General features: G+C 51.4%; 1 protein-coding gene across 1 annotated transcript in view; it reads right to left on the bottom strand.

Annotated features, from left to right (window-relative positions):
• Positions 1 to 886: 886 nt before the first annotated feature.
• The window catches only part of LOC122370885 (zwei Ig domain protein zig-8-like), an 88,876-nt gene continuing 68,616 nt past the window's right edge, over positions 887 to 21,146 (bottom strand). The window contains exons 8-10 of the mRNA XM_043346832.1: positions 21,003 to 21,083; positions 12,046 to 12,181; positions 887 to 2,585 (exon numbers count right to left, since the gene is read on the bottom strand). Of these exons, the coding sequence (XP_043202767.1) occupies positions 2,473 to 2,585; positions 12,046 to 12,181; positions 21,003 to 21,083 (330 nt within the window). The 3' untranslated portion in view covers positions 887 to 2,472. The remainder of the gene's footprint in view (positions 2,586 to 12,045; positions 12,182 to 21,002; positions 21,084 to 21,146) is intronic.

Here is a 21,146-nt window from a genome sequence, read left to right on the forward strand (position 1 = left end):
CGGCCGCTCTAGCAGCTGTGAGTATGCAGTGAGTTATTGTCGCATTCAGAGCATCCAGAGACTCGCCACATACAGATAGATTCCTATCGAGCAGGGCACCCAGCGTTCGTCTGTAAGTTTCTATTCTGTCGGCGCGGTCCCAACAGATAACTTCTGTGTCAAGTGCTGCGGGTGGTGTCGGCGGTACCTGATGTCTCCTGTGGTGCTGCAGCGGACACCAAAACACGGCAGACGAGAGGCTGGTGCGGACTGAGATTCTCAGCGTGCAGAGGCAGAATTTGGCAGTCAGTAATGCCCGGGAGCAGATCACACGGCACGGCTATATGATCTATATGACTCTGGCAGGCACCTCGCGAGTAAGTGAAGTCCATCGGCTGGGGGAATAGAAATTCTGCTACAACAAGCTCGTTATGGTCCAGTAGGTCCTGCATAGCGACGCTGTGTCGAGTGAAGCCCTTGAGCCGATGCCACTGTGATGGGCGTTGCGCCGCTGTCATTCTCGGTAGTGCACAGTTGAAATCTCCAACTAAGACTACGGGGGCAGAGGGGCGCTGCGCAGCAATCAAGGCGTCCAACTTGGCTGTGACAATGTCGTACTCATCAGAGTTGCCGCTGGACCCGTCCCAAAACGGCAAGTAGCAGCCGATGACATTCAGCACGGACTGCCTGTTGAACAGTGCCGTTATGCCACACAGGCGTGGATCGTCGCAATCAAGTGACCTGAAGGTCAGTCCCGGTCGGCGGCGGCAAATAACAATCAGAAGTTTAGTCAAGTTTAGTCACTTAAGTTTAGTCAAGAAACCTATCATTATAGGTTATTTTCTATTTTGCTTTCTTTGAGAAATAGGTACGCTTCGTCTGTCCTAATCTGTCAAGCTAATCAAAATACAACCCGAATAGTATATTTTCATACATTTATACTGAACTCGTGATAAAACTCTTATGGACAGTGAATAACAGTGATGCCCAACTCTTAAACATGATGTTATCGACTCATTCAAGTAAAATCACACTGTACAAGCACTCCAGTTCTCTTGTCCAGCACACACCACACTTGGAGCATTTCGAGCCACGTGATTTGTCCCTATCGGACAGCGTTCTTTTCAACGACAACTGGTGACTGGCGGCGAGACGCAACAAACGATTGCCACCGGAAACTACCGACATCCGTCGCATTCACCGGGAACGAACACGGCTTCACCAAAGAAACGAACCGATAATTCCGCGCCTGCGATCGTTTTCACTCTCGCCTGTCGTGAAGCAGCATGATACTCGCTCTACCAACGATGCAAATATTTGTAGGTTCGCCCGATGTGGTTTGCGGCTGTCTGCAGGTAATCACAGTGTGGTGACAAGACATAGCGTCGACCGTCGACCGGTCACGAACTGACCTCAGGTCACCGTGAGCCGCCGCCCGCCGCCACCGACACCATCACAGCTGACCGGCGGCCGGCTGTCGTGACCGACAATTGAACGGCGCGGCTCACTCAACCACAGCACAGCGTGCCGCCGCCATGGCGAGCGCGGCCACGCGAGCGCCGAGCCGGGCCGAACAATCATAATACCGTGAGGGTGCGGTCAACATGCAGGGCAATACTCGGGCCGAGCCGAGCGACATGCGAGCGGGGACATTAGCAAACCCCGGTGACTGGCGACCCTCACACGAGGCCACAACACAGCTAATGTAGCCAAATCGGCACCGGGCTCCGCAACCTAACAGACACTGTGCCGGTAAACACACGCAGTCCGAACAGATCGAAACAGGCGACGTCTAATGAAGACACACGATATCAACATATAATCAGGACGAAACGAAAACGATGCCACTTCAGGAAACACTCTTCAGCGACAGCCTCGGTCACATTTCAGAGCTCGGCCGGCGCGGCGCCTCGATGGTCAGAGACCCGGTGGCGAGCCTCCTCCCACCGCGCCAGGTCAGAATTGAGCAGCGCGGGCTGTCGGGAGCGGCCTATCGGGCTGCCGGGAGCGGCCTGGATGTGGCGGCTGTCCACCGTCCTTTCACCGGAGGAGCTATACGGGTCTGCTCCCCACGCTGACCAGACCAGCGACACGGCGAGACCACTGTCGATGGCTGGTCCTGCACTCCCCTGCGCATATCTGCGTCCGTATCGCCACTGAGACGCCAAGGGGTCCTCTGTGCGCATTGACTGCTCGGCCTCAGTTCAAACTTCAAAGCACTGCCCAAACCACGCACCCATGATTTCACACCTCACTCAGTCTACACACACACATCACCCAGTGTCTTCACACATCACCTGCAGTCTACACACGTCACACGTGCCTGCGCGGCCGCCTGCCGTCCGTGCAGGGCCGCGGGCGGGCTGCGGCCGCCGCGGCCGCGCCTCACACGCTGTCCCGCGCGCTCAGTTCGACCGCCGGCGCCGGCTCCTGCGGCGCGTCGGCGGCGGCGTTAGCGGCGCGTCGGCGGCACGGCCAGCGACCGCGCCTGTTTCACCGCACCGTCTGCACGAGCAGCGCCAGCATCACGGCCAGCGTGACCGTGCCGCCCAGCCAGGAGGCCGCGCTGCCGCCGTTACGCCGCTGGATGGCGGCCATCTTGTCACCTGCGGGACACACGGCGGGGGTGTCAGTGTCAGTTTCAGTGTCAGTGTCCCCAGACGGTGTCATTGTCTTCATTAGGTGTCAGTGTTCCTATCCGGTGTTCTCAATGGGTCTCAGTGTTCTCTTCATTAGGTGTCAGTGACCTCAGACGGTCTCAGTGTCCTCAGACGGTATCAATATCGGGTGTCGGTATCGGGTGCCGGGTGTCAGTGACGGTGTTGGGATAAGGCGACATCGGCCGACACCGCGCCGGGCCGCTGCCAGGTATTACGGTAAATCCGATCGGAATCTGGCCAACCCAGCCGGCTTGATTGGAATCGAGCCGCACGGCGTCGCCGGTGCCAGGAGGCGGCGACGGAGAACGACGGCAGGAGGCGGCGACGAAGGGCGGCGACGGGAGACAATGACGGGAAACGGCGACAGGAGGCGGCGATAATGTATCTAGGAGACAATGACGGGAAAGGGTGTCAGGAGATGGCGATAGGATAGGTTAGAGACGATGACGGGAAACGGCTACAGGAGGCGGCGATAGGATTAGGATACAGTGAAAAGGTTACTGTGTAGCAGGAGACCTTAACAGCAGTAGGAAACGGTGACCATGGTAACGGGAGACAAGGACTCGAGAGACGTCGCCTGACCCACCACGGCAGTTCACAGACAGGAGACAGCACGGAGATAGGGCAATGTTCATATGACTGAAAGTTTCAAAGTTTCAAATTAGGAGGGAAAAACAGAAACACCATCAACGTCCCTTCCAGTCTCTCTTCTTACCGGATCAATTTGTGTGTGACAACTGGCAACACTGGCAACTGGTGCCAATCAATCCGAAGACGTATATTGAAATAGTTCTACGAAGTAAAAGCAATCAACCTTGCATAGAAGTTTCAAATAATTTAAACAATCCAAGTGTTTCCCGTGTTCACCTCATTCCATCGCATGTCGCTGAAGCCATTAGGCCCGCACGCCAACAGTGCCGTTCTTTCATGCTCGAAGGCTGTTCTGTGAACGACACATTCTCTATTTTTATAACAAGTCGTTGTTTTAGTAATATGCTTTTTAGCCGTGAGTGTGCGCTACCTTTCCGGCTGAGGAGGGAAGCGGGTCTCTGAGGTTGACCGGAGACACGCGATATTGATCGCACCACTCGGCGGTTCAGACTGAGTGCTTGTTACAGAGACGGCGTCGGGCGTGCAGTTGAAATGCTCACGAAGGGAGGAGACGGTGCGTGACAATTGTATAGGGATGCTGTTCTCTGAAACCTTGTGTTAACTCTGAAACCTTGTTGTTAGCGAGCAAATAGGCATTTTTGATATCTTCGCAAAGACGACCTGTGTGACCGACTCGGCATCTCGGGGCCCACCGACAAATTGGTGCTGAGTACACTGGGTGGGACCCAAACGACGACGTCACGACGCGTATCCTTCGCCGTCGAGGCTGTGGGCGGCGACGGCAGGGCACACCGTATACGAAACGCCCAAACGACGCCGACGTTAAACGTGTCAGCCAAGGCCATGGACTGCACAGTAGCAAAGGAGAAATGGCCGCACCTTGCCGACCTGGATCTCCCCAGCGCCACCCACGGCCCAGTGGAGGTGCTCCTGGGAACCGACGTCATCGAACTTATTGTGCCGCGGGAAGTGATCGAGGGACCGACGGGAACGCTGTGCGCCGTAAGGACGCTGTTGGGATGGACGGTGACCGGGCGGGCGTCGGAACGCTCGGTGCTCGATGGTGAACACGTTGTCAATCACGTTCGTGTCAGTGATAAAACGAGTGCAGTTGCTGACCTTCACACCCAGGAATCATCAGAGACGACCCAGTGGTGTCACGCAGCCGAGCCGCCGGGCCCGGCCGACATCTTCAGCAGAGGCGGCCCGGGGACGGACCTCGCCCCCGGCGGACCGTGGATACGAGGTCCAGCTGCGCGGTCCGGCCCGGCCGCCCCCTCCGGCGACGAGACGAGGGTGACGGCGTGCGTCACCGAGCGAGCGGAGCCGGTCGTAAACGGCAGTGGCTTTTCGTCCTGCCTCATGGACTCCGGCGGCCTGCTCAGAGTCGGTGGCCGTCGCTGGAAGCGGAAGAACACGCAGCCGCAGGATCGCTCCTGGCGACGCCGGCGGCGAGAGTGTCTCCCCGCGCACGCCGACCGCACACTGCATGTCGATCATGGACACGACCGAGGTCGGGGTTGGCGAACTAGTGCGACTGACCGACGTAAACGTACCACGTGGACATTGGTCGGTGAGATGAGCGGAGTGTGTGACCCTGGTGTGGGCGGTCGTATTCCCGCCGTTGACGTGACGACTGATACCGGCCAGTACAGGCGGCCTGTCTCTCGTCTCTGCCGTCTTGAGTGCGACGGCGACGGACAGTAAATGGACTCGGAGAGATAATGTGCGCGCACGTGGGACGGCTAAAGTGAGTCGTCTACGACCGCACTGTGCCGCCGGCGAGCAGTGTGGAGGAGATCGGAGCGTTTATTAGTGTTTCCTGCGCCCACCATTCGCGGTGCTAACGTGTGTGTGTGTGCGTGAGAGAGTGAGCCGCTCATTCTGTCCGCTGCGAATGGTCATTTGTGTTGAGTGTTCACTGTTCAGCCATTAGCTATCAGCTGTGAGCCGTGTGACAGTTCTTGGACGCGCTAGTAGTTTACGACCTTAGCAGTGTTATGTTAGTTTATGATACGCACCGTGTTAGTGCTATTGTACGTCCGCGTTTGTTCGCTTCGCCGCTTCGGTAACGTAATGTGTGTCGTGTTGTACTTTGTGTGATGGGTGTTTGTTGTGTGTCGGCCATGTGACGGCAATGTCACTGCCGCCGATGCCTCTCGGCCCAGCGTGTGTAGTTTACGACATGCGTCAGTGTGTGACGGCACCCGGCTGCCGAGAACGCGCCGTCACCAGTTTTATGACTGGGTGATTGTTGGCGGGGATAATGCCTGCCTCAGTCAGACATTGTGTAGTGCGTAATGTGCATTGTCTGTGAGTGTATGTATATCGCGCATGTTGAACGGATCGTTACGAGTGTGTGCGTGCGTACGGGACGCTTGAACGATTGCTCGCTAGTTGTTGGATTTTCCGCGGATGATCGCGAAAAACCGGGCCGGCTATGTTAGCGAGCAAATAGGCATTTTTGATATCTTCGCAAAGACGGCCGGCGCTCGGAGCGCGGCGGTCGGTCCGCCGCGCCACGCCGCTCACATATGTGTCATCTGGCCCCTGTCCTGGTTCTCATGCCCACGTGTTGTGCGTACCACGAGGGCTGAGACGGGACGGGGGCCTGACAGTCTTCGACGGGACTCCACCGGTGCGCGACGGCCCGGTGCACGACGTGGCCGACGTGGCCTTACGTACGACGCGGCCGACGTGGCCCTACGAGAACGATTCAGTGAACCGCATTTGTGACCGCCGTATTTTGAGCATTTTAATCGTTTCCGTTTCATTCAAGAATAGACTTTTACTTATATGAACAATAACTTTATGGTCCTCCGGGTGAAAGACAACGAGTGAACGATCACGAGCACGCACGAACATTTCCGCATCGAACGGGTGAACTGTACGATTCTCACGAACACCTTGTATGTAATAATTGTTACATCAAAAATCTTAGGAAAGAAGACATACCCCAGAAAAATGACATTGACTCATGACTGTCAATAAAGGTGTTTGTCGCAATGTTGCCAGGGGCACTCGCCTATACCAGGTAGTCTTCAGGAGGCGCCATTAGATATTTGGAACAAGGATGGGCACAGGGCAGCAGCTGGACTCTATGTAAATTGGCCCATCGATTACGTCTGTTCCTCACCTGGTTCACTCACCTGGTGGGGTTCCCAATCTCACGTCTGCAGACAGGAAGGAGTAGGCAGGGATACAGTAGGAACCCGCAGACACAAGGCGCACCAGTAGTTGCTGCTACCGGAGTGGAGCGCCTGCACATATGTTTGCGCGAAAACAGGCATGGTTCGAGATGCAAACAAGAGTAGTTATGTTGTACATAATTGATGCAGGAGAAAGACAAAGTCAATGCTACTTTAAATGTGTCCATGGTTCAGTGCATTTCGCAAGACGGAGAACAAAACAAGGCGGTTAGTGAAAGTCATACAGAGCGTCGCCTAGGGCTTCCGCCAGCAAACCCTTAAAGGTTTTGTAGTTAGGTTCCATTACGACGTGCTCCGGGAGGGAGTTCCATAGTCTCACACCGCGCACCGAGAATGACCTACGCCTGACATCAGTCTGCGAGCGGGAATGGAAAATCTTAAAGCAATGTCCGCGCATGCCTAACTGAGGAGGTAGAGTGAACAAGTCAGCGGGGGACACCGCACATTTGTCATGGAACACCTTCCAGTACTGAATCATATCAGCCCTTAGCAGTCTGCCTTGAGTTGAGTACAAGTTCAGCGATGAGAGCCGGGACCGATAATCCAGACTCGACAGGCCAGCGATATGCTTGGTCCAGCGACGCTGGACCGACTCCAGAGCGCGCAGGTCCCCCAGGTACCCAGTGTGCCACACACACGAGCAGTACTCGATAACTGGTCTTATGTGAGTACGGAAAAGTGTCAGCATAAAGTCCGGAGATCGGCACACCGTGCTCCTCAGGAGGTTTTGAGAAAGACCTGCGGCCTTGTGGACAGTAGCGGATATGTGGTCGTGGAATTTGAGGCTCGAGTCCACCAGTACTCCGAGATCCGGATGGGAGGGGACAACTCGAATCGGGGAATTATCGATGTCATACACTGGAGGTGGAAGAGATTGAGATTGAGCCTTGCTCTGAAAACGTATGACCACACATTTGTCACGGTTCAGGCGAAGGTCCCATGACGAAGAAATACGGTGCAGGGCAGTGATGTCCTGTTGACAAAGCGAGGAGGCATGGTCATATGCGTTTGCTGAGCTGTGGGCAACTTTCATGTAAAGCTTCAGATCGTCAGCGAAAATCTTGTGACTAGATGCGAGACTGCTACCAATATGGTTAATGAAAACTAAAAACAAAATCGGACCAAGGACCGAGCCCTGTGGGACCCCACTGGACACGGGGCGAGGTTTGCTCAGTACACCTTTCACTGACACAGACAGAGATCGACCAATCAGAAAATCTTCAATCCAGTAGATGAGGGGCTCTGCAATGCCGATCATGCGAAGCTTGCGAAGAAGGATAGAGTGAGAGACAACATCAAATGCTTTGGCAAAGTCAAACATCACGAGGTCAGTAACACAGCCATCATCAAGCCACTTAGACACCTCGTCATATACAAGGATCAGCTGATCCTGAGTGGATCTCCCAGCTCTGAAACCGAATTGGTTATTTGTCAGCATAGAGTTTTCTTCCAGGTAGGTTGTAAGCTGCTGGCAGATCAGGCGCTCTAGACATTTGCAAGACACCGCAGTCAAGCTGATGGGACGATAGTTCAGGGGGTTATACCTCGAACCCTTCTTGAATAAAGGAATTACGACGGATATCTTCCAAGAAGCAGGTAAGCGACGTTCTCTGAGTGACTGTCTGAAAATAACAAACAAGGGAAATGCTAGGCTGTTTGCACAAGCTCGTAAGAGCGATGGGTGAAGGTTGTCTGGGCCAGCAGCTGAGTGGGGGTCCAGTGATCGCAGCACTGCAAGAACCTCGTCAACAGAGAAGTCAACGGGTGGCATAACAGAGTCCGCTGTTTCGTGAGGGGACTGGTTAGCGTTGGGGGGACCGCGGCCGAAGACGCTCTCAAAGGCCTCAGCAAAGGCTTCAGCCATTGTAGCAGGGTCATCTGAAAGCGTGTCATTACAAAGTCGTAAGGGACCAACGCCAGGGCAGCCTACCTTTTTACGCCTGAGATGTGCATGCAGAGCCTTAGGGTTAGAGGCAGACTCCTGGAGCAGTTTCTGTTCGTAACACGCCTGGGACTCCAGTGCAAACCGTTTCAGAGAGCGATTGAGGGTGAAGAAAGTATCGAGTGCTGATATGGCCGCTGCAGATCGCCTGCCATGGGTAAGTCTCATCTTTTTGTACGTCTCCCATGCGTGTCTCCTCCGGTGTCTGAGGCTGCCAGGGGGGTTTGTCCTCCATGGGGGACGAGTGTTGTCAGAGGAAGTTCCTGTAGGGACAAAATCGTCGATAAGAGGCGACAGTCTGTCCAGGAAGCGGGTGTACATCTGGTTGACATCGCAGCCTGTAAATTCAGCGCTCCAGTCAATAACGTTCAGTTCGCGGGAGATGCGATCAAATTTCGCCCTGTGCCACTTCCTGAACTGAGTGCTAGATTGGGACGTTGGGGGTGAATAGTCAAACACATAGTTACAAAGCACCGGGCAGTGATCGCAGCCCGGCAGGGGCGGAAGTACCGAAGAAGTACCCATCCTGTCAGTTTCAGTTGTAAGCACAAGATCGAGTGTGCTTCCAGAGCGGGGGTAAGTGGGGAGGCAGATCCATTGAGTTAATCCAAGCGACATGAAGGTGTCATAAAAATCAGTGTCACAGCCTGACGCGCGAGATGAGGGGCTGCTGGAATCCCACGCGAGGGACGGGAGATTGAAGTCCCCCATGAGCACGACTTCACGGTCTGCACAAAAAGAAATGAGAAAATCCAAGAGATGCTGATTGGCTTCAGGCTCCGACGACGGGGGGCGGTAGACTGCAACAATATGTACACTGAGCTCTGGCAATACAATGGCGACAGTGTTAGGACAATCAGTTTCAATTTGTTCGAACTTCAGGCAATTTTTGACATAGATACAAACACCGTGCTTGGCAAAAGAGCCTTCAGTATCTTTTCTGACCACTCTGAAGCCAGGAATGTCGATAAATGAATCTGGCATAGAGCTGAGGAGATGAGATTCCGTTATACACATGATATGGACACTGTGACACAGTATGAAATCTTGCACCACCGGCAGCTTACGGACTAGCGAGTTCACATTAGACTGACTTATGTTAAGGACGAATGTGCTGCGGCTGTATGAACTGGTAGTCAAAGCTACACGTTTGACTCAGGGTCAGGGACATCATTGTTGTTGGAGTTGTTAGGGTGGTCATCAGAGGGCGGGGCAGCAGGGGCCGGGAGGTTGTCATCCTGGGTGTCCTGGTTCCCGTCCCTGACACGAGCTGGTTGATCACTCGTGTTGGCAGCTGGTTCTGGTACTCTGCTCTCGCGCCTAGAATCAGCAGTATGGTGAGGGTTGGAGGCAGTGCCAGTCTCAGTAGCAGCACGCTTAGCTCGGAGCTCCGATCTCTGTTTGTAAGTTAGATCTCTGCGAATAAAGACGGAGCCGAAACGGTCAGAGTCTTTCAGCTGCTTGGCCCTGTCGAGTATGAGCTTCCGGACATCATCATCACAAACTTTGCCTCTGTAAAGGTCAGTTTCCGAGGGGATTCGGACTACATCAGTCAGAGAAACTTTCTGGTGAATGAGGAAATCAGTCACCTGTTCGAAAGCCTGTACAGCAGCATTAGCTGAGCGGGCCCCCAGGCCTCGAATGACCAGGGAAGACCTGCGCTTTTGCTGCTCCTGCAGCTCACGCAGCTCCTCTCGAACAACTTTCCTGTACTCAGATGAGGCTGAGGCGGGAGGCACATCAGGGTTGGCTGGTGGTCTGGGGACTTCACGTTGGGCAGCACCGGGAGCGGCAGCAGCATCAGGCACTGGTGGATTGGAGGCAGACAGGCTAGGCCAGGACGGATGCGGTGGAGGCCCGGCACGTATCAGGCCAATCTCCGCCTTCAACTGCTGCACGACAGAGCTCATTCCATGTAACTGTTGGGACAGATGTTTGACCAGTTCAACCAGCTGAGTCTCAGTACTGTTCGCGTGAGAGCCCCCATGCCAGGCAGTGAGACTAAAATCAAGTCTACATTTGGTGCATATGTACATGATGCCAGCTCCTTCGTACTTTTCAATAGCCTGTATCATATCACACGAGAGACCGGAGCACATCTCAGTGCAGTGAACCCAGGCCTGGCATCCATCACATCCAATAGAGCTACCTTCAACATCCTTGCCACATGTTCCACATAACTGCTCATCAGGGACCTTAGCTTTAGCACTGCGTCCTCTGCGGGTGCCAGCCGCCGAAGCAGCAGTCACAGCAGAAGCGCTCGCTGCAGCATCAGGTGCAACAGAGGACATCTCCGCACCAGGCGATGGAGCACCAGCACCATGCCCGCCACGCCCACCACCCCGCCCGCCACGCCCACCACGCACGCCACGCGACATTCCGACACAGTTAGCAGCCACCACACAAGCAAGCAACACTCCGGGGCGAAGAAAAAGTGGAAAGACCGGAAAGACTGGGCAAGAACACACAGAGCCGTGGGATGAGCTGGGAAATGCAGGCGGGGGAGCAGACTAGCAGAGACAGTAGGTACTACCCAGCAGGCTTTGGCGGCGTCATGTGCAGCAGCAGGCAGCTTAGGCGGGAAGGCTCTCTTCATTCGTCATGCTTGATCATCACATGCAGGGTAAGCAAATCCAACCAGCAAGATCACCAAAGCCAGCAATCAGTCGACTTCTTGACCTCTTATGGCGATTCGTGTCAACCCTAATGCTTTATGCTATGCTATATGCTATATATATATATGCTATCCTGCTATGCTTTATTCATGGCTGCCACTTTCGCGGTGTTTCGAGAAAGAATGTGTCTTCTATTTGATGAGTGAGACGGCGACAATCGCCATTGCCATCACATAGTCGCCATCCATGTCTTGTTATCACATAGTTTGCATCAAAGCAGGTGTGAAGAAAATGAGCATTTTGTTATGTTTTTCATTTTTGAATCACCGTCTAGAGCTTTGTCGCCGCTTACATGAACAGTTTTTAAATGCTTGCTTATTAATGCCGGCGAATGAATCTGCCAGGTACGTAATTTCTGTTGCAATACATTACATAGTCAATAGAATACATAACCCTATATAGTTCTGTGGATGCACAACATCTGTGTATCTATTTCTAACTTGCTGCTAAAATATTCATATTAACAAAATAACCCAACAGGTGAGTAGACATAAGCATGTTTTTACGAATTATAAGTTCAACATGGTTTAATTCATTTGGTACATGGTCAGAATATTTGATAAAAAGCAAAGTTCGTCAGTTTTTTTCTAGTTTACGTCCTCGGAAAGGAACCAGGACTAACTTCAGAGAAGACTTGTACCGTGACTTATTTTACAAGTGAATGGACTCTCTCAGGCCCATTGCAGCAAAAAACCAACGACACTGTAGTGACACAGTAGTGATCCCAGCAGTCTCAAATGATCCACTAGTGACCTTGGTGACCCAATGGAGCACTGATTAAGATTCACTGATTCTGATGATCACCGGTTGATCTTAGCGACTGTGCAGTGACCTCAGTGACCCATATGGCCAGAAGTTCCACTAATGACCCTGCAGTGACCCCGCAGTAACCTCGGTATCCCACCTTTGTCCCCGGTGACCCAGCAGTGACCCGGTGACCCGGTGACCCCGCGGCGCCCGTCACCCACCTTCTGAGACGTAGACGCGCACAGACGCCGGCCGCGTGTTGTCGGCCGAACAGTTATAGTTGCCGCTGTCCGTGTCCCGCACATCAGTGATGTTCAGCGTGCTGCGCGTCTGGCGGGGCTCGTGCTCCACGCTCACCTGACGGCCGGTCACAGTGAGATATCAATCTGAGGCTGTTAGATCAGCGGTCATCTGACAGGGTTACACACGGGAGTTTTGAGTCCAGCTCCAGGGTGCTGTCTCTCGAAGACATACGGACACATACGATAGGCTAGACATGATCAGTTAGCTGTGAGTCTGGAGTTGCCGACGCTCTTCGAGGTACCAAGCTTAACGTTCCATGGAGAGTCAGGGTTTGAGCTGGCTACCAGTTGAGCGTTGACCCATATAAACCAGGGTTATATGGTCTTTTCTACGCAGGCTCCCTACCTGTGGCGAACCAGTCGATATGTTACAGTTAGTATGTTACAGTTAGTATGCGAAATCCGTTAGTTTGCAACGCAACTAGTTTCGTTGCAAACTACCTGACCGGCCAGGTAGTTTGCAACGAAACTAGTTCCGTTGCAAACTAACTGACCGTCCAGTTAGTTTGCAAACTAACTAGTTAGGATGCAAACTACCTAGGTACGTTGCAAACTACCTAGTTACTTTGCAACGGAACTAGGTGTGTTGCAACGGAACTAGTTGTAATGCGAAATCGACGAAGCAGTGGCTCTATTTGTCGGTTATATTCAACTTTTATGTAACTTTTAACAACGGTCTTAAAAACAAAGCTGTGTTTTTGTAACGGGTGACACTAGACATAAGACGGGTGGTCACATTTAGGATAGAAACAGTGAATTAACTGGATTCGACTACATAACGTTACGATCACTGGCGGATCCCGAGGGGGGGGGGGGCGCCCGAAATCGCTCCGCCATCCACGCAGCGCCCGAAAGCGACAAATAGTTACTTATTATGAGAATGAAACGAAATCCTTACAACTTTTATAATCAAATACTTGTTTAAGACTGCACAGCCGTGTGTAAGGATTGGAATCAAAATCCGAAAGGTTTTTGGAATTTGGAGATTTTTTGGGATTATGTCTTCCGCAACGTTTAACCCGCGCATGACTGGGGGGGGGGGGGGCTCTACAGAGCCCCCTCCCGTTTTTCGGCAATATCTTTGAGGGATCGTCACGTTTGACGGATCATCTCGAAACTTGCAGTACCCTCAGCGGCATCAATTAGACACCTTGTGTTAAAAATTTCAACTTTCTAGCTACCATAGTTTGGCCGGAAATGACGTCAGAGTGACGTCATGTCGGCCGATTTTGATGCAACATACTGAATTACGGCAAACGCTCTCAAGAGCTTAGTTTTAAAGCTGGATCCAATATCTTCAAAAATAGCCAAGTTATTTGCATTATTGTCAAAAGTTTACAATTACTAGGTCGTTCAATAAGTAAGGTAAAATCGCATTTATTTCAGTCCACCTTTGGTGTAACGACATGAAACTTGCAACATATGTTAATTGAAATATTGTCTTCAAAATGGCTATAAGCATTTGGTAGCAGGTCCCATCGGTCAACCACCCCAGCCTTCAGAACTTGCACCTACTTCCAATCACCGTTCAGGCACACGTGCTTATCTCAGCAATCCACCGGGCACTGAAAACCCGCTCGGAAAACTCCTTATTGATGTTTTTTACCATGCCTTTTTATTTTCTTGATTGCCTCATCCGTAAAAAAGTTATTCCCAGAAACAGAACGTCTTCCGGCAATCCGAACAGATTGAAGCTGGACGGCGCCAGATCAGGGCTATACTCCAGCATTCCTGTACTGAAAGAGCAAAGCCGCCCCCGCACTGATGCCTAGTCAGGCATCCTTCTGTTGTTGAGTAAACTCTTTTGGTATCCATCCCAGGCAGACCTTGAAAATATTTAACGTATCTGATGATGCCTGTAGCTGATTCGACAGAACACTTACACTTCACTCCGTAAATGAAGTAAGTCAAGCGAATGCTTTGGGTCTCCATCATCACCTCGCTGATTTCACGGATGGTGCCAGGTCCAGAGGGACCTGCAAGCATAGGTCTGCCTGCCGTAGAATTTTGTCTCTTACACTGCCGTATCACTACCCACTGCCCACCACTAAGCATTGTTAATGGTCATGTGGCGTCATCAGGGTACTGCTGCCGACGCCGGTTTTGAGATGAACTCGAGGCTCACCTGACAAAACGGCACTTCCCAAACGGAACGGTGCTGCATCAATGTTTTCATACCGACCGTGTTCGAACAATTTTTCAAACTCCTAAAAACGGTTGGTTACGTTGTGAAATGTGAATCAAATTTTTCGTAGATTCAGATGATATATTTTATTTTGTTTAACTTGTTAAGGTTAATGAGCTATAGCACATTTTACCTTACTTATTGAACGACCTAGTAGGTATATATTTTTCAAAACCATTTTTCAGTACGTTTTTACATCGTACAGTAAAATAAATGGCACCATCGTGTTCCTGAGCTCAAACTGCATCTGATAGGCACCTTTTTTGTTGAACAATTTCATTTTCAAAATTTGACATTTTTTTACCTGAAATTGACCTGACCTCCGGTACATTCAGCTGAAAATGACCTCAAATGACACATACGACATTATTTTCGAAATCTACATGTAAAATGGACCATAAAACATGCGTCACGTGACCGATACATGATATAAAATTTTCGTGACCTAGGATGACCTGGCCTTGACCTTAAAAAAAATCGAAGTAAAAGTTTGGTACCCTCAGGGTATCTAAGGCATATATCAAGGAGTGCGTAAACCAAAAATCAGCCTGATCGAACTTGTCAGTCGGCGGCCAGAGCCTAACTTGTGAACAAGCAAAAAATGCCGATAATTTTTATTTTGACCCAACCTGTGACGTCATCGGTGACCTCGAGGTCAATGAAAATAGGTTTCCTTCGACAGTTTTTCCAGGGCTATCAGACACCGTTTGAAGTTTGACGATCGGCCCAGTGATTTCGGAGATAGGAGAGGGGGGTATCTGGAGAGCCCCCCCCCCTCAGTCACTCGCGTTATGGAAAATATATCAGTCATGCGCGGGTTAAGACCATCTTTCTGGAACCGCCAGTGATCACCATAAACGCGTAACATAAGCGGAAAGTAAAGGTTCTGCTGCCGATTTCGGAATATTCAAGAACCAGGCCGCTGACGAGCTCCTACCTCCACAACCGATCAGTCTGTGACGCGACCTGCCCTTTGATCATTGCGCCGTTACCGAATGGCCCGGCACCGCTAGGTCACCTGGCTAGGCGAGTCAAGTAGGAGTCGGCCGGTGAGACAGATTCTTGATCGCACGCTTACCCCGGAACACGGGACAATGGGACAATACAGTTCAGTTCTGTTCTGTGCGGCGGCGGTGACTGGTGAAATCGCAAAATGCCCCCCGGAACTGCCCTGCTCTGGATCCGCCAGTGATCGTCACATTATGTAGTCGAATCTGGTTATTCACTGTTTCATCCATAAATGTGACCATGCCCGACCTACTCGCATGTCTAGTGTGACCCGTCAAGAAAACACAGCTTTTTTTAACAACCGTTGTTGAAATTTACATAAAAGATGAATATAACCGACAAATAGAGCCACTGCCTCGTCGATTTCGCATTACAACTAGTTCCGTTGCAAAGTAACTAGGTAGTTTGCAACGTACCTAGGTAGTTTGCATCCTAACTAGTTAGTTTGCAAACTAACTGGACGGTCAGTTAGTTTGCAACGGAACTAGTTTCGTTGCAAACTACCTGGCCGGTCAGGTAGTTTGCAACGAAACTAGTTGCGTTGCAAACTAACGGATTTCGCATACTAACTGTAACAAGTATACGAAATCCGTTAGTTTGCAACGCAACTAGTTTCGTTGCAAACTACCTGACCGGCCAGGTAGTTTGCAACGAAACTAGTTCCGTTGCAAACTAACTGACCGTCCAGTTAGTTTGCAAACTAACTAGTTAGGATGCAAACTACCTAGGTACGTTGCAAACTACCTAGTTACTTTGCAACGGAACTAGTTGTAATGCGAAATCGACGAGGCAGTGGCTCTATTTGTCGGTTATATTCAACTTTTATGTACATTTTAACAACGGTTGTCTACATAACGTTACGCCAGAGGGGGGGGGGGGGGCGAAATCGCTCCGCCATCCACGCAGCGCCCGAAAGCGACAAATATTTACTTATTATGAGAATGAAACGAAAACTGAACAACTTTTATTACGGAGCGAGCGAAGCGAGCGAAGTCTTTCCTTAGATTAACGGAAATTTCTGAGTATGAGCGGCCGGCCGGCCGGCCGTGCGGACGCTTTTGCGAGGCTTCTATCTCAGCAACCACTTGACCGATTTACACGCGGTAATTTTTGTAGGGTAGCTTCTTTCCTTCTACCAAGTATTGGACTATTCCCGATGCATGTGGGTGACCCCTTATGCACGTGCCACGTGCAAAACGAAGAGGTGTCAGTTTTGTAATTGTTGCAATATCTCGGTAACTACTTGGCCGATTGCGCTGAAAGTTGGCATGTAGATAGGCACCCACTAGGCACTGCATATACATGTGCCAGAGTTGGGGTGCTGCTGCACGTGCGCACGTGCAGGGGTCGTTTCCAGATCTCGAGAACGGCTGGACCGATGGCCCTCAAATTTGGTACAGGGTTAGGGACCAGTTAGTAGGGTGCCGTGCACAAGTCAGTTGGGACCCATTTTGCACGTGCGCACGTGCAGGGTGCCGCTCACAGATCTCGAGAACGGCTGGGCCGATTGTGCTCAAATTTGGCACATCGCTAGAAACCGGTCAGTAGGGTGCCGTGCACAAGTCAGTTGGAGGTACCCCCTCAAAATTTCGCACGTGCAAGAGTAACCCCCTCGCTCGCTCCGTTAGTCGCCCCAAAAGGCGTTATACTGGTAATCAAATACTTGTTTTAGACTGCACAGCCGTGTGTAAGGATTGGAATCAAAATCCGAAAGGTTTTTGGAATTAGGAAAAGCTTTTTGGGATTATGTCTCCCGCAACGTTTAAGACCATCTTTCTGGAAGAACCGCTAGTGATCACCATACATGGGAAGACATAAGCTGAAGGTAAAGGTTCTGCTACCGATTTGGGAATATTCCAGAAACGCGCCGCCGCGAGCTCCTGCCTCCACAAACGATCAGTCTGTGACGCAACCTGCCCTTTGATCATTGGCTGTTACCGAATGACCCGGCACCGCTAGGTCACTGGCTAGGCAAGTCGCAGTAGGAGTCGGCCGGTGAGACAGATTCTTGAGCGCACGCTTACCCCGGACCACGGGACAAATGGAACCTTAGGTCACGTGACCTTAGGTCAACTTTTGACCTTTCGACCTGTCGAGGTCAACATACATATGTTTCGATGCGGATCGACGAGAGGATCACGATGGTGCTATTAGTTTGTTCCTAGCTGGGATACCTTAAAGCTATTCGAGAAAAACTTCATATATATGTAGTGCCGCTATTTTGACTTCCTTTTTGCTCCTGTGACGTCATCTTTGACCTGACCTGAAAATGACCTCAGTTAAAATTATAGACCTTATCCGTGTGTACCCTTTACCGTTTACCGCTTGTCGCTATCTTGCTTTATTCTCGAGATCTCGCTGTCGCTCCCGCTCGTAATAATGGACAGGTTATAAAAATGACCTGACCTGAGGTCAACGCAGGGCGATAACCACTTTTTTATTATCGCATATGAATGGCAATTGATAAGGCTTTAATCGTCATCAGACAAAATTGCAACTTTCAGTGGGGAAAATATCAAGGTCACTTCGAAAAATAGGTCAAAAGGTCACGTGATCAAAAGTTTCAAAAATTGAAAATCCGAGAGAGCCAAAGTGTTTGTTGGTTGATTGTGAGTTGAACCATATAAAGTTTTTATCGTAGAAAGCCAACAGTTTCTGAGTTATAGGCCGCCAAACATAGGGCTGCAGCGCGACCTCCAGGAATTGCCCGAGGCTATATCTCGGAAACCGTTGTTCGAAGAAAAAAATCCTTGCCACAGCTGGCTTCCCCGCCCATCACAACCCATAAAGGCTGAAACAGACTCTTTCCGCGTTCAGGAAATCGCATGCGAGAGCCTATTAAAATGCATTATAATTCGTCTCGCATCAATCGCTTGCGGGAGGTGCGTGCGATTGATGCGAGCGTGCTTCCATGTATTTGAATAGGCTCTCGCATGCGATTTCCTGACTGCGGAAAGAGTCTGTTTCAGGCTTTAGACCACTTCTCAACGAAGAATAATATATGAGGGACGAGGGTGCAAATTTAATTTTTTATTTGTCGATTTGTCGTGGAATGCCCCACTGCCTCGTCGATTTCGCATTACAACTAGTTCCGTTGCAACACACCTAGTTCCGTTGCAAAGTAACTAGGTAGTTTGCAACGTACCTAGGTAGTTTGCATCCTAACTAGTTAGTTTGCAAACTAACTGGACGGTCAGTTAGTTTGCAACGGAACTAGTTAGTTTGCAAACTAACTGGACGGTCAGTTAGTTTGCAACGGAACTAGTTTCGTTGCAAACTAACGGATTTCCCATACCAACTGTAACAGATATATGTACAATAGCTGCCGCCACGGAGATGAACGCCCCGAAACTGATACTTTTCCGCCCAGGAGACTGACGAGGGAGAACGCTCCGACTTTTGAGAGCCCGACTCGAAAGGATTTCATTATTTTGTTTCATTTGGATTGGTAAATTTTGTCGAGGAAGAATAATACGGACAACAATGAAGTCCTTCTTATCCTGTCGAGAACTGCTGCTTGCCAATAAAGCCAGAGCACGGCCCTCTAGAAATGTCAACTGTTGCACAGTACACTGAGCAGCCGTCCGGTCTCGAATTGACAACGGCATCTCGACTGTGGTACTTGCCTATCCAATACGATCATCGAGAGGCTCGCCATTAAACTCAAGCCATCCGCTCTCGTCGTGGTGGGCTCAGTGCATGTTTCATGGCCACTCTGGCGGCCAACGGCGCCATCCTCTCCAAACTTTGGCCCCATCATTGGTCTTCGGTGTGGCATTCCTGGTAGCCGGCCCTCTCCATTCCGCCGGCCCGCCAGGTAGCTGCTTGCCATTCGGCTAGCGGCTCCTACTCAGATGTACACATGTATATAGTCACACTCTGGTATTCCGCGTGACATTCACTGTGTTGGAGCGGGTCCTTACGAGTCCAGGCACGACTTTCTCCTCTCCCTATCTACTCTCCCTATCTACTCTCCCTCTCTTCCATCCCCCTCTCTCTATTTCTTTCTCTATCTCTCCCATTCTCTGTTTCTCTCTCTCTCCTCCCTTCCTCTCCCTTCCATCTCAGCAAGTACCGCGCAATTCTATATCCTTCCCTTCTATCTCTCCACCGTTTATAATGATATGCACTTGCAGTGATGACGTCGCACACAGCAGACGTCGGGTTAGTTTAAGTCGGTTGGTCTATGATATTATAGGCGTTCAGTGGGCGTTGCACCGCTCTACATTGGTGATCTGTCGTCGATGACCCGCTGTCTCTGAACCCTCAGTTGGCGATCAGCCTTCCGTTGGTGACCTGCCCTCCCCGTCGGTGACCCGCCGCAGGTGACCTGCCCCCTCCGTTGGTGACCCGCCGCAGTTGACCTGCCCTCCATCGGTGACCCGTCCTATGACCGCCCGTCGCTGCCGACCCAGGTCGATGGCGGCCGGTGGGGATGGCGACGCTCACGATCTATCATCGAGGTCATTACACGGTCGTGTGCGGCTCGCCGGCGGCCGAGCACACAGTTCTGACAGAGACCGAGGCGTCCGGCACGGTCGGAGGCCGATACCGACCGCTGGCGGACTGGCCGTCATACGGCGCGGGTGACAGAACGGTGCGGGCGACTGACTGTCATACGGCGCGGGTGACAGAATGGTACACATGGGTGGCAGACTGCCATACGGGCCGATGACAAAGTGGTTCACACATGGATCACAGACTGTCATACGGCGCGGGTGACAGAACGGTGCGGGTGACAGAATGGTACACATGGGTGACAGACTGCCATACGGGCCGATGACTAAGTGGTTCACACATGGATCACAGACTGTCATACGGCGCGGGTGACAGAACGGTGCGGGTGACAGAATGGTACACATGGGTGACAGACTGCCATACGGGCCGATGACTAAGTGGTTCACACATGGGTGACAGACTGTCACACAGCGCGGGTGACAGAACGGTACACATGGGTGGCAGACTGTCATACACAGACTGTACGGCGCGGGTGACAGAACGGTATGGGTGACAGAATGGTGCAACATGGGTGACAGACTGTCATACAAAATGGTGACAAAATGGTACACAATGGGTCACAGGCTGTCGTATAGGTCGGTGTAGTGGCAGAACAGTACACATGGGTGACAGATTATACCACTTTGTGACAGACTTTCACACAAACATGCTGCCGGCAGACTGTCATAGAGGTCGGTAACAGACGGTGTCCGATGTTTACATACATCGATACCAGTCTGACAGACGAGTCAGTAACAGTCTGTCATACAAATCAGTGATTGCAGGCAGGTAACATAGGTACTGACCTATAGGGTGAGACCGAGGAGGTTACACACTACGGTTCCCGATCAACCCACAAACTGGTGACAGACTGACACTAAACACACCATCAAGACGCCAGTGAACGCTACACAATCACGCAGCACACAGGTGGATTGACATAAGTGGCTAATAACCAGCTGTTGGCGTCACACCGTATTACAAACCCGTTCCTTGTTATATTGCAGAATCACGTCCCTCCACAATACATACGCCCGTTCAAATGACTTCGTGGGTAAGGGGATACGACTGCGAGTGGCCTGTGTGACACTTACACTGGCGGTCAATGACAGGACATCGGTGCTAAGGAACATCTAAAGGTCGATCACATCGAAGTCGTTACCGCTCGACAGTGTGCCTTCCTCACCTGAATATCACTGCGCAGGTTGTACGGATTCAGGACCTTGTCGTTATGGTGCCAATGCACGAACGTCGGTGGAGTGAGTGCCTGCAATACAGAGGGCACCAGCGCGATAAAAACCACGTGGACGAGCCTTGATGGAGCTTAACA

This window comes from Amphibalanus amphitrite, unplaced genomic scaffold, assembly GCF_019059575.1.
Source record: "Amphibalanus amphitrite isolate SeventyFive unplaced genomic scaffold, NRLGWU_Aamphi_draft 001180F_arrow, whole genome shotgun sequence".
Lineage (NCBI taxonomy): Eukaryota > Metazoa > Arthropoda > Thecostraca > Balanomorpha > Balanidae > Amphibalanus > Amphibalanus amphitrite.